The sequence below is a fragment of the Triticum aestivum genome, chromosome 4B (assembly GCF_018294505.1).
Source record: "Triticum aestivum cultivar Chinese Spring chromosome 4B, IWGSC CS RefSeq v2.1, whole genome shotgun sequence".
Classification (NCBI taxonomy): Eukaryota; Viridiplantae; Streptophyta; class Magnoliopsida; order Poales; family Poaceae; genus Triticum; species Triticum aestivum.
Window position 1 is genome coordinate 456,214,754 of NC_057804.1, and position 13,596 is coordinate 456,228,349.

General features: G+C 46.4%; 1 protein-coding gene across 3 annotated transcripts; it reads right to left on the minus strand.

The window, feature by feature from the left end:
* Positions 1 to 1,306: 1,306 nt before the first annotated feature.
* LOC123092691 (phosphatidylinositol 4-phosphate 5-kinase 2) lies at positions 1,307 to 5,080 on the minus strand. 3 transcript variants are annotated; one of them, XR_006444803.1, is made up of 9 exons: positions 4,400 to 5,077; positions 4,124 to 4,291; positions 3,820 to 3,985; positions 3,423 to 3,533; positions 3,119 to 3,312; positions 2,899 to 3,029; positions 2,681 to 2,783; positions 1,576 to 2,195; positions 1,307 to 1,452 (listed from the first exon to the last, which is right to left on the minus strand). XR_006444803.1 is itself a non-coding variant. In XM_044514514.1 (8 exons), exons 1-8 carry the CDS (start codon positions 4,807 to 4,809, stop codon positions 1,886 to 1,888), a joined length of 1,575 nt encoding a protein of 524 aa, XP_044370449.1. In that variant the 5' UTR covers positions 4,810 to 5,080; the 3' UTR covers positions 1,307 to 1,885. The 3 variants fall into 3 exon arrangements, 2 of the variants coding, with proteins under 2 accessions (XP_044370449.1, XP_044370447.1); XM_044514514.1 differs by having other exon boundaries at positions 1,307 to 2,195; positions 3,137 to 3,312; positions 4,400 to 5,080; XM_044514512.1 differs by having other exon boundaries at positions 1,307 to 2,195.
* Between the last annotated feature and the right edge of the window lie 8,516 nt (positions 5,081 to 13,596).

Genomic DNA, 13,596 nt, shown 5'->3' on the forward strand with positions numbered 1-13,596 from the left:
GCCCGACGACTAGGCGCTGCACATTGTGTGGCGCCTCTCACCGAGGCGTTGCACAGCTGGGTGCGGGGCACAGGGCTGCCACGGTGGACTGGCGTGCAACGCCCGCTAGCTAGGCGCTGCACCGTAGGGTGTGGCGCCGGCGTCGCGGGCGCTACACAAAAGGGTCGGGGGTGTGAAATAGTTTCACAACCAGATCATTCTGTGAATTGATTTCGTCCACAAGTCAAAATTGTTAAATTTGCCTAGTCGTAAAGCGTAAACATAGATCCAGCTTTGATATACGAGTACATTTCTTTTTGACCAGTGGTCACAGCTACACAGATCCCAAACACCCTCTACATCAACCGTTAGGACCACCCAAAAAAAACTTAGCATGGTGAAGAAGAGCATGGAGCCGATGCTTTTGCGTCATCCGTCCAGGCAATCTCTACTTTACCGCAGAGATCCAATAAAATGACGCGAGTAGTAGTACACACCACAAGTGCAAACGACGGGAGCTGCGATAAACAAGACCTACGTACCTACCTATTTGCCTAACCACCGACTCTGACTATATTGGCATAACGGCCCGTGGACAGGATGCGTCACGCGTGGAAGCAGCACGCATCACCCTGCCTGTGGTATCTTTCCACCTGGTCTTCTTCCTCCCTCCACAGTCCACACCACACTCATGCACAAGAGCACAGCAGCAGCTCCAGCTCAGGAGGAGCAGTGCAAAGCGAAGCACGCGAAAAGAGCACGGGACGGATGGAGAAGGCGAAATGGGCTAGGCCTTGGCATGGCATGCCATTGCCATGGAAGAAAGCAAAGTCGAGAGGGAGAGGGAAAAAGAGAGAGGTCAGGTGATGGAGAGAGGAGGAGAAGGCAGGCGCAGAAAAGAACAGCACCACACATGGCATGAGGAGAGAGAGAGGAGACCAGATCTGTCCCAGCATCTTCCCTGCACCCGCTTTCTCTCCTTTTGATGCGTGTCTCCTCCCCCTCCCTCCCACTTTATTTTTGCTTCACTCGGTCCACAATGGCAGCGGCACAGGCAGTAGTAGTACAAATGTGCATGCAAATGACACTGCCTCTCTAGTCGACTGTGGTCACGGCAGAAGATAGGCTTCCTGCAAATGCTTGCAAAGAGGGCAACAATGTCTACAGCTTCTTTTCTCTGAACCACGAATGAGACGTCTCCTGAAAATTCAACCGGACGGCCGACGAGATTGGCCATCTGCATCTGCAAGCAAAGGCGAGAGCTGCAAGAAGGCGAGATGGATGGACATCCTGGTTCCTTTTTCTGAATTTCGACAAGATGCATCAGTTTTCAGTCCAACAATAGTTGTCTTGGTACTACACGATAACGTGAACATGTACAAGGCCTGATTGATTCCCACTCGACCACTCCTGTGCTATCCGCATTCAGCACATCACACCAAGAATGAATCCCAGAAAAAAAAAATTGGGTTCCTGGTTGGTGCAAAAGGAAGAAACAAATTACAAAAGAGCACTACAAAGCAGAGGCAGGTGCTAGCTAAGCTAGTCATGGAATATGTGCAGCCGTAGCTCTGCAATCATGGAGTAGGCACTTACAGTCTCTCTCCGCAAAGTCACAAGTCTTCCAAAAGATGGAGCTTTGCATGCCCGTAGTTTAGCTCCGTCCCCCATCCTTCCGGTTTCAGCATGCCTGTCGGCAGAGCTACTAGTATCTCCTGCAGCCGCCTATTCAGACAAGAGAAATGGCCAAAGCCAAACCACCTCACCAGCCGCACTGTTTCAGCGCATGCTCGGGATCAGCGACGCCATCATGCCATGAGCTTCATTCACCAATGGATCTATCTCATGATGCAAAAACTCCTCCAGATGTAAAAAGTCAGTTAGACCCTGTGCATTCTTCTCAGCCTCAATGCTGTTGTTTCAGGAACACCCTGCGAATGAAATCCTGGAACCTCCTCGAGTAGAGCTTGGGATCCACGGCAGAAATGCGGCCAGGGTTGACCTGGAAAGACTTGTAGGCGTGCTCCAGCTTCTTGGTTATGTCGTAGTCTTGTAGGATGTCGATTATTCCGAAGAAGAGGTAGACATCACACGGTCCCCCGCTCGGCGCTGTTATGAACAGGTGCCTCTCGTTCAAAAGGAACTTGTCGAGTATTCTCTTCGAGCTGCGCTCTGCCTGGGCGGGCATGTTCATGCCCAGCTGCACAAATGGCCTCCTGCCAAAAAAAATCAACCCCCATGTTTAATTTGTTTCTACATTATTAATCAGGATCATGAAGAGGCGATGGCTAAAGTGGCACATATATTTCCCCTTGAAGAAAAGGTGCAGGTATCCTATCCGTTCTCTTTGCTGCAGACATTTGACTTAAACAAACATGCAAGGCCCCATGGTGCTCTAGGTGGTTTGGAACAAAGGGGGCAGCAAAGTATAGGATCATGATGAGAGCATAAAACTAGCTTAGAAAAACACGACATGAAAGTATTGCTTTACCCTAGTGGAGAAGCATTATGTCTGGGAACTAAAGTAGGAATATGCACTAGATGTCAACGTTACTGAAAAAGCATCCCATATATGCATGTCATGGTACCCAATTTATCAAAACAGTTTGACTGTTGAAGGCTCCTGGCTATTATTTCGGTTGTTCCAGAATGTCAACAATAGGTTGCTTATGAATGGCAAGAGTGGCAATTTATAACTTACCGGGATTCTGTGATCAAATCCCTCTCTTTGCATCCTGTTTCCATAAAGCATTGCTCACAAAAATTGCCTCCGCCTTCAAATGATTTTCTTTTGCCAGTAGATTCTGATAGTTAAGATTAGATGAAATCTGGTAAATTATCAGGCCAATGGATATTTGTATGTAAAATCATAATTCAGAGTGTGCAAAGATGAACAAATACCCATGTATTTTAACTTACTTGGCAGAGCAATGGGCTGAGAGAGGCCTATCTTAGACACAGACAAATCATTACGAAAGTGAACTCCTAACAATAGGCTGTAGTCCATAATTCCTTGTGTCTCCAAGAATACGCAGTCCATCTGAATTTGCCTATGTTACATTGAAGAGTCAGATTTAGGATCGGTCTTATAGTTCTCATGAAATTGCATTCAATCTAGTTAACATAGTGGGGAACTCACTTCATAAGTTCCTCGTACCAAAATCTTTGCAGCCGAAATGCATAATCAAGATCGAGGTCCTTCAGAGTAGTGGTTTCGTCAATCTTTCGCTCCGTTTTGTCGATAGTCCGACCATGTGAGGAACCTTTCAAATCAAAACGCCTGTGAATCTTATACTCCGAGCAGCAAAAATTGCCCATTATAACGAACCGGACCTAGTTGTATAGATTGACATAAGGTCAAGGCCAAATAATTTGCACTCGGAAGTAATATATAGCTAACAAGAATGAAGTGAGTTATGTATCCTCACATGATTATTGCTTACCTTGGGACATCCAACTTGCTTAATGCAATGCGTGCCACAGAATCTTGTCAACAAGGTGGACTTATGCAGACGAACGTGTTCATAGTAACTCCGCAGCATCCTAATAAGAACCTATGAAGCAAGATTGATTATATTTAGTCTGACGCTGAAATCGCCAATTAGTACTGTAGTATTTTCCAGAAAAAAAATCCTAAAGGTGGAATCTGAAACAAGCACAAATTTGAACTCCTTTTGGAAAGAAAAGAACAATTGTTGCACCCAAATTATTTAAGAAACATGAATGACTCGACATGAATTTTGAAGACACAGTACAATGTAATAAATTATTTCAATGGATACACGCCCCTCTACCTTATTACTTATCAAAGCTGAGTAAGAAATGGACTCACTGACTGACCTTCACTTCAGCCTTCTTCACTGTTTTAATCATGAACCGATCATCCTGGGTGATGAAGAAGCAGCTCCCGCTCTTACCGGGGGACGCCAGCTCCCGGAGCGTGTCGTTGCCACAGATTGCAAGCATGTAGTCCGCAGGGTCAACCCCAAACAATTTCCTCAGGTGCCTGAAGGCATCGCCCAACAGTAGTCAATACACCACTCATGCACAAGAACCACATCCCCCCACGATCCTGTCATATTCCTAACAGATCCAACATATGGCAATTCAACTCGAGCCCAAGAGCGGCAAGGCAGTACGGCACCTGAAGACGGCAGGGCAGTAGTCCTTCCACCGGAAATCCATTGAGTGATGCGGCGGCGTGAGCTTGGAGCCTTCCGGCGGGAACCGCGTCCAGACCTTCTCCCGCGGGTCGAAGTCCGATGCCAAGAGCTTCTTGAACGGCAGCGCCGACGACTTCCCCACCGAATAACTGTATGTCATAAATAAATCCAAGCCAACAATCAATCAATGTGACAAAGTGTTTCGATGAATGACTAGAGGGAAAATGCGGGAGGGGGCGGGCATTGATTGGCATTGCCTTATGCCGAGCTGCAGGTTGAGCATGAGGCCGTAGCTCCGGTGGCCCTTGCGGATGGCCTTCCCGGGCCTCCTGGCCTCCTGCCGCTCCTCCTCCTCCAGCACCCTCTGTGGCCTCGGCGGCGGCGGCGTCATCGTCCGGAAGAAGGGGGCCGGCGGCTGCATCGTCATCCTGGCGCTGCAGCTGCGGCGGAAGGGCGCGGGGACGATGTCGCAGGTGATGTCGCCGGCCTCGCCGTCGCACTCCCAGATGCATATCCGCGGCGCCGGGGACTTGCCGTCCACGGAGAGGCGCTTGCGCAGCGGCACGTAGAAGGGCAGCGCCTCGGCGCCGGCGTCGCCGTGCCAGCGGGGGAGCTGGCCGTGGCGGCAGCAGTCTCCCTGCTGCGAGGCGGTGGCTTGCGGCGGCATGATCGGCTCGCTCCTCGATTCCAAGGTCTAGCTGGTGGTGGGCAGATCGAGTTCTCCTACACTATAGTTGTGGTAGTACGAGGTATCTCATTTGAGGGATTCCTGAGATGAGACGAGGGGAGTTGGGGCTGGCGTGATAGGCGGAGGAGCCGAAGGAAGGAAGGAAGGGGGAGGCCGTGGGACGGTTTTGCTTTAGCTTTTTCTTGTTGCTTTTGTAGGCGTCGGCTTTGGCACAGGAAGCGATGTCAGGCAGGCGGACTAGCGGAGTGAGCAGGGGGGAGCATGGATGACTAGCAGTCGCCGAGCCGCAACTTAAAAAGCGCTCCCGCTCGGTCGCGCGCCACGTGAGTCGTCTCGCCCGCATGGTGCCTCCGATACATTTTTCGTTAGCTCCATGTGTGTAAACAAAAATCAGACAAGAAGAAAATGCAATTCGTCGGTGGAAAGTTAAAAAAAATGGACCGCAGTAGCCAGCGGACGTTCGTTGGAAACATCTTTTAATGTTTTGTCCCGGTGGTTTCTTTATAGACTTCCGAGACGCATGATAGTTTTTGGAAAGAAGGAAATTTTGCGGAAAAAATGAACAGAATTTGCCATCTCCTACCTTCCATGAGAGCAACTCCAACGCAAGGACCCAAACGGACATGAATTTTGTCCGTTTGGGTCACCTGTCCGCCTAGCGGATATGGAGCGGACAAGCCTTATACCCAACGCGCAGCACAAAAGTGGACAACTCCTCGCGCCGCCCACCCCCTTCTCTCTCCCTCGCGCCGCCCGTCCCCTCCTTGTCGCGGCGCCTATCCTCTCTCCCTCATGCCGCCCCTTCTCTCTCTCGCGCCGCCCCTCCTCTCCTGCTCGCGGATCCCCTTCCCCGTGAGATCTTTCTCTGCTCCCGCCGCCTCTGCTGCAGCCACCCTCTGCTTGCGTCGCCGTCCAGGCCTCGAGCCCCAGTAGGAGCGGCCGAGCGCGCGGAGGAGCCCTGCGCCGGTGGCCTCGCTGCGGCGCGGAGGAGCGGCCGAGCGCGCGGAGGAACCCTACGTTGGTGGCCTCGCTGCGGCGCGGAGGAGCGGCCGAGCGCGCGGAGGAACCCTACGTGGGTGGCCTCGCTGCGGCGCGGAGGAGCGGCCGAGCGCGCGGAGGAGCCCTGCGTCGGTGGCCTCGCTGCGGCGCGGAGGAGCGGTCGAGCGCCCGGAGGAGCCCTGCGCCGGTGGCCTCGCTCCGGCACGGAGGAGCGGCCAAGCACGGAGGAGCCCTGCGTCGGTGGCCTCGCTGCGGCGCGCCGGTGGCCTTGCTACGGGCCTGTGGCGCGCCGGTGGCCTCGCTGCGGCGCAGAGGAGCGGCCGAGCATGCAGTGTCGACCTGCGCCGGTGGCCTTGCTGCGGGCGTTGTGGAGGCGGAAGTCGCGATGGTGTTGTGGAGGCAAAAGTTGCAGTCTGATACATGGGACCAAGGGCGGACACGAGCGGGCAACAACCGTGGACGAGAGCGTCCGCTTCTGTCCGCTTCATACCCATTTGTGAAAGGGATCGAGAAGAGGTGTCTAGAGGGGGGAGGGGGTGATTAGACACTATGTACTAAAAGTTGTAGTTTTTAATTTCCTCAAGTTTAAGTGGAGTTTTGGCACAAGTTTAACAATCACAATCCATATCAAGCAAGCATGCAAAGAGTATATGAGCAGCGGAAAGTAAAGAATGCAACTTGCAAGAATGTAAAGGGATGGGATTGGAGTGTGCAAACGCAATTTGGAGAGACGGAGATTTTTGAGCCGTGGTTCCGATAGGTGGTGCTATCATACATCCACGTTGATGGAGACTTCAACCCACGAAGGGTAACGGCTGCGCGAGTCCACAGAGGGCTCCACCCACGAAGGGTCCACGAAGAAGCAACCTTGTCTATTCCATCATGGCCGTCGCCCACGAAGGACTTGCCTCACTAGGGGTAGATCTTCACGAAGTAGGCGATCTCCTTGCCCGTACAAACTTCTTGGTTCAAATCCACAATCTTGTTGGAGGCTCCCAAGTGACACCTAGCCAATCTAGGAGACACCACTCTCCAAGAAGTAACAAATGGTGTGTTGATGATGAACTCCTTGCTCTTGTGCTTCAAATTATAGTCTCCCCAACATTCAACTCCCTCTCACAGGATTTGGATTTGGTGGAAAGAATATTTGAGTGGAAAGCAACTTGGGGAAGGCTAGAGATCAAGATTCTTATGGTAGGATTGGTATATCTTGACCTCAACACAAGTGTAGGTGGTTCTCTCTCAGAAAATGTAAGTTGGAACTGTAGACATGTTCTGATGGCTCTCTCCACGAGTGAAGAGGGGGTGGAGGGGTATATATAGCCTCCACACAAAATCTAACCGTTACACACAACTTACCAATCTCGATGGGACCGGATTAAGAAACTCGGTCCGACCGATTCAGCAAATCTAGTGACCGTTAGGATATTCGGTGGGACCGACATGCAACTCGGTAGGACCGATATGGTTAGGGTTAGGGCATAACGTAATATCGGTGAGACCGATTACACAAACTCGGTGGGACCGATTTTGGTAATAAGCTAACCAGATAGTTGGTCAGACAAACTCGGTGGGACCGATTCGCTCATCTCAGTAAGGCCGAAACATTACGAAAAGGAAACAGAGAGTTTGCATTGTAATCTCGGTAGGACTGATTACACAAACTCGGTGGGACCGATTTTGGTAATAAGCTAAATAGAGAGATTACAATCCCATCTCGGTGAGACCGAGATCCCTATCGGTGAGACCGATTTGCCTAGGGTTTGTGGCAGTGGCTATGACATCAGAACTCGGTGGCGCCGGATAAAATGAATCGGTGGGGCCGAGTTTGACTTTTTGTTTAGGTCATAGGTGGATATGAGAAAGTAGTTGAGAGCTTTGGAGCATATCACTAAGCATTTTGAGCAAGAACCTCATTAAGCAACACCTCATCCCTCCTTGATAGTATTGGCTTTTCCTATAGACTCAATGTGATCTTGGATCACTAAAATGGAAAATGTAGAGTCTTGAGCTTTGAGCTTGAGCCAATCCTTTTGTCCTTAGCGTCTTGAAAGGGTTCCACATCCTCTAGTCCATGCCACTCCATTGTTGAACTTATCTGAAACATACTAGGTAAAAGTATTAGTCCAACAAGAGATATGTTGACATAAATTACCAAAATCACCGAGGGAGCACTTGTGCTTTCAATCTCCCCCTTTTTGGTAATTGATGACAACATACATCAAAGCTTTAGATGAAGATATAGAGAATAACAAGTAAAGCTTTAGAAAGACATGTAACAAGCATAGGCTCCCCCTACATGTATGTAATCATGTAAATATGGAATATGGGAGCATGTGAATGCATAAGCATGATAGAGAAGGCAATGTGTTAGATGTATCTTGGCTATATGCATCAGAGCAAAAGATGTGAATATGGGAAATGTACCTTCATGCTCATGAGTCCTTCTTGCAAACAGTATGTACATCAGCAAGAGATCCTCATACACATGATTGTGATGCATATACTTACCTTATGGTCTTGAGTTGGCTTAGGATGGAATGAACATGCGTAAATAAGGTTAGATAACACAGAAACACTTACTAGCCAAAGCAAACAAAAGGAACCACAAGAGTACCAATAATGGGATGACATGTAGAGAGTAAGTACTGAGTACTTTATTTGATATAGACATGTCCCCAAAGGTAAAGATGTACAATGAATTCAAGGAATTCCTTCCCTTAGATGTCTTACTCCCCCTGAATCTAGCATGGGATACTGGGAGAAGATAGGGAACAAAAAACAGAGCTCAAAGAAAGGAAACAGAGCTAATGCAAACAAACAAATATGAACATGTCTTTCCCCTCTTAAAGACATGTGACTTCTCTCCTCTTGAACACCAAGCATCTGGAGTCCTTGAAGATTACTCTCTCTCCTTGAGTATTCTATCCCCCTAGAGATATGATTAAGCTTTGATGTGATCTCTCTCTCCCCCTTTGACATCAATTTCCAAGAAGGGTCCTTCTGGAATTTTGTGTTACAAATGGGTTTGGTCCTTGAGTCACAAGACAAAGCAGCACGTTGAATGTGATGCTGGTAGAGGACAAGATTCATTGAGTGGAGCTGGATCAAAAGAACTCAGGAACAACTGGCAAACTAATTTTCCTATTGTGAAATCAGTGGCACCGAGGTGTATGCTTCGGTAGCACCGAAAGGTTTCGGTGGGACCGAAAATAACAGGCCGGTGTGACCGAGTTCATGACAAAGAAAACACTTGTCACTTCAGCTCACTTATACAAGTAAGGTCTCACAAATATTTGCAAGGAATTTGATGCAAGGAAATGCAGAACAAAAAGAGAAATCTAGATGAAGTTTTTTTGAACAAATATGCATGAATAAAATGCAAGAGCACAGAAAAGAACACGAGAGAACTTCATCTAGAAATGGTCGGCGACAAAGTCACCTATGTTAGAGTATATTGACATAGGAGTCAAGTGAGATCACTTGATCATAGGTCATACTCATCGTTTAAGATCAAAATGGGGTTACCATTTTTCCTTTAAGCACTTTGATGTATTCACATCTTGTTGAGTTGCTTTGACTCATGACTTGGAGTAAAGCTTCTCTAAGATGGAATAACATACCTTGGGTGGTGGTGTTGATCATGTAGTTGAACTTGTGTGGATTGCTCGAGGTTGATGTAGCTCATCAAGAGTTGGGAGCACCCCTTGGAGTGTGAGTTCATCTACCTACATGGGTTAGTTTTTGCAAGGAAGAGCACTTGTGTATCCAATATGACTATCATAGAGTTCAAAATAGAATTTGTCAAAGGATATGTCAAAGGGTTCCGTGCTTCCTTGTCTTCATCCACCATTGTGTAGAGACTTGGTGATGTAGAGATTGCTCAAGATTGAGTATGTTGCAATCTCATAGATTTAGATTCATCCAAGTACCTACAAGGGTTAGATGACATGCAAGGTGCAAATATATCCAAGACATGAGATTATCATCATAAGAGAAATATCAAGGATTAGTCATAGGCTCAAGCCTTGCATGTTTTCGAATGGAGTTCCTACTCCAAGTTTGAAGCATCAATGATGTTCAATTCACCTCTAAACCTACAAAACACTTTCTCATCAAGTGGTTTAGTGAATATATCTACTAATTGTTTATCGGTGCGAACATGCTTAAGATCAATGTCCCCTTTGGCAACATGATCTCGAATGAAATGATGTCGAACTTCAATATGCTTAGTTCGAGAATGTTGCACGGGATTATGAGCAATCTTGATAGCACTTTCATCGTCACATAGCAATGGAACATGTTTCTCATATATCCCATAATCCTTAAGAGTTTGGGTCATCCAAAGTAATTGAGCACAACATGAACCAGCGGCAATGTATTCTGCTTCGGCGGTGGATAAGGATTCTGAGTTTTGTTTCTTGGAAGACCAAGATACAAGAGATCTACCAAGGAATTGACAAGTACCCGAAGTGGACTTTCTATCAACCTTGTCTCCAGCATAGTCCGCGTCGGAGTAGCCGACAAGATCAAAAGATGCCCTCTTTGGATACCAAATGCCAAAATTTGGTGTATGAATTAAGTATCTCACTATCCTTTTCACAACCTTAAGATGACATCTTTAGGAGCAGCTTGATATCACGCACACATGCACACACTTAGCATAATATTGGGACGTGAAAGCACATAGGTATAACAATGAACCAATCATAGAGCGATAAACCTTTTGATCAACCGGTTCACCATCCTTTATCAAATCAAGATGTCCACTAGTAGGCATGGGTGTAGACATACCTTTGCATTCTTGCATATTGAACTTCTTGAATAAGTCCTTGGTGTACTTCGTTTGGGAGACAAAGGTTCCTTCCTTAGTTTTCCTGATTTGCAAACCGAGAAAGAATTTGAGTTCACTCGTCATCGACATCTCAAACTTCTCCGACATTAGCTTTCCAAACTTTTCACTAAAATGAAGGTTAGTTGATCCAAATATAATATCATCAACATAAATTTGGCACACAAATAATTCTCCATTAACCCATTTAGTAAAAAGAGTAGAGTCAAATTTTCCAATCTCAAAGCCTTTTTCAATGAGAAACTTGGTCAAGCATTTATACCAAGCTCTAGGAGCTTGTTTAAGACCATAAAGAGCTTTGCGAAGTTTGTAAACATGATTAGGTTTCTTAAGATTGATAAAGCCGGGAGGATGTTTAACATAGACTTCCTCCTCTATTTCACCATTTAGAAAGGCACTTTTGATGTCTATTTGATACAAGGTGATATCATGGTGATTAGCATAGGCAAGTAAGATGCGAATGGACTCAAGTCTAGCAACGGGGGCATATGTCTCACCATAGTCCATACATTCGACTTGAGTGTAGCCTTGGGCGACGAGACGTGCTTTGTTGCGAACTACTTGTCCATCTTCATCTTGCTTGTTGCGAAACACCCATTTGGTACCTATGATGTTGTGGTTGTTGTCGGGCTTCTCAACCAATGTCCAAACTTGGTTTCTCTCAAAGTTGTGTAGCTCTTCATGCATGGCGTTTATCCAATCCGGATCTTCCAAAGCTTCTTCAACCTTCATAGGTTCAATGCTAGAGATGAATGAATAGTGTTCACAAAAGTTAGCTAAACGAGTTTTAGAGTCTCCCAATTTTGATATCATTGTAGATTTGCTCGACGAGATGGTCTCTGGCAACTCTTGCTCGAACTCGTGAAAGCCTTTGCTTGGGTCTTGGTGGAAAATCTTCTTCATATTTTTCTTCTTCTTGGCCTTCTTCATTGTTGTTGACGTTGTCGTTCTCTTGTCGTGGTGGAGAAGGAGGTTGTTGATGTTCATCTTGGTGTGTCCCACTTGTGGATGCTTCCATATCAACTCTTGGTTCACCTTGTTGTGAGGTAGAAGCTTCCACTTGGATGGACGAGGTATTCTCCTTCACCTCCGTTGGACGAACCTTGCCAATAGACAAGTCTTGGATTGCTTCCGAAGGATCTTTATCTCCTACATCAATTGGCAATTGCTCTACTTGCGAGCCGTTAGATTCATCAAACTTCACATCTACCGTCTCTTCAACCTTTCGGGTGAAATTATTGCAGACACGGTAAGTGTGAGAGTTTGAGCCATAACCAAGTAGGAATCCTTCATGAGACTTAGGAGCAAATTTAGAACGACGATGCTTATCAAGAATGTAGCACTTTGAGCCGAATACTCGAAAGTATCCAACTTGGGGTTTGTTATCGGTGAGGAGCTCGTATGCTGTCTTGCCGGGTAGCTTGTGAAGATAAAAACGATTTGTTGCATGACAAGCTGTCTCAACCGCTTCTGCCCAAAAGTGCTTTGGCGTCTTGTACTCATCAAGCATCGTTCTCGCCATTTCAATGAGAGTCCGGTTCTTCCTCTCAACAACTCCATTTTGTTGAGGTGTGTACATAGCCTAGAACTCATGTGAAATCCCTTCTTCATCAAGAAAGGTGTCCACCTTTGCGTTCTTGAACCCCGTTCCGTTGTCGCTTCGAACCTTCTTGATATTCACTTCAAACTGATTTTGGGCCTTCCTCGCAATGTTTTTGAAGATCTTTTGGACCTATGATTTATCATTGAGAAAGAACACCCATGTAAATCTTGAAAAATCATCAACTATAACTAGACCAAAAGAATTTCCACCGAGACTTTTGTAAGCGTTAGGACCAAAAAGATCCATATGAAGTAGCTCGAGTGGCCTCCTTGTGGTCATGATGTTCTTCACGGGATGCCTTCCTCCAACCTGTTTACCTGCTTCACAAGCGCTGCAAAGTCTATCCTCATCAAATATGACATTGTTAACGCCAAGGATATGATTACCTTTAATAAGCTTGTCAAGGTTTCGCATGCCCACATGACCTAATCGTCTATGCCATAACCAACCTTTAGAAGATTTAGCAATGAAGCAAGTTCTAGGTTGAGCCTTTTTAGTGAAATCAACAATGTATAGATCACCTCTACGAATGCCGGTAAAGACCATTTTATGATTATCTCTCCTAAACACTTGGCAATCTACTTCGGTAAATAGGACATTGAAGCCGAAGTCAGCAAGTCTAGATACTGAAAGTAAGTTGTATCCAAGAGATTCAATGAGCATAACATTTTTGATGGAGCTATCATGTGATATGGCCACCTTACCGAGGCCAACCACCTTACCCTTTGAGTTGTCACCGAAAGTGACAAGCTTTCGAGGGCCATCGTTTTCAGCAAGCTCACGAAACATATCTTTATCTCTGGTCATGTGATCGGTACATCCACTATCAAGAACCCATTCCTTTCCACCTGCCATATATCCCCGAAGATTTGCCATAAGACCAAAGTGTCTCATTGCATCATCAAGATCAAAGTCATCATCATCATCCTCATCATACTATCCATGTTCAACATCGTCATGTGGTGGATCAATTCCTAGAGAGGGTGATTCGTTAGAGTGAGTTTGACAATGATTTCCTTTATGAATTCTAGTAGCTTCGGAGATGATATCGCTAATGATTCCAACATATCCTTTGGCACGCATAAGGTTTGTAAGTTCAAATAGACACTTACCAAACATAGGATCATTGGAATTCATCCTACTCAAGGCAATAGATTTATGGAGAATTTCATCTAGATTTTTCAAGGAATAATTCAGAAATCATTCCTCAAGAAATTTCCATATAGTGTAGGCACACTCAAGAGTAGGCAAATTTCCAATCAAGTTTCTAGGCAAGCCTCTAGTGATAAGATTAACAGTTCTAAGATTGCGA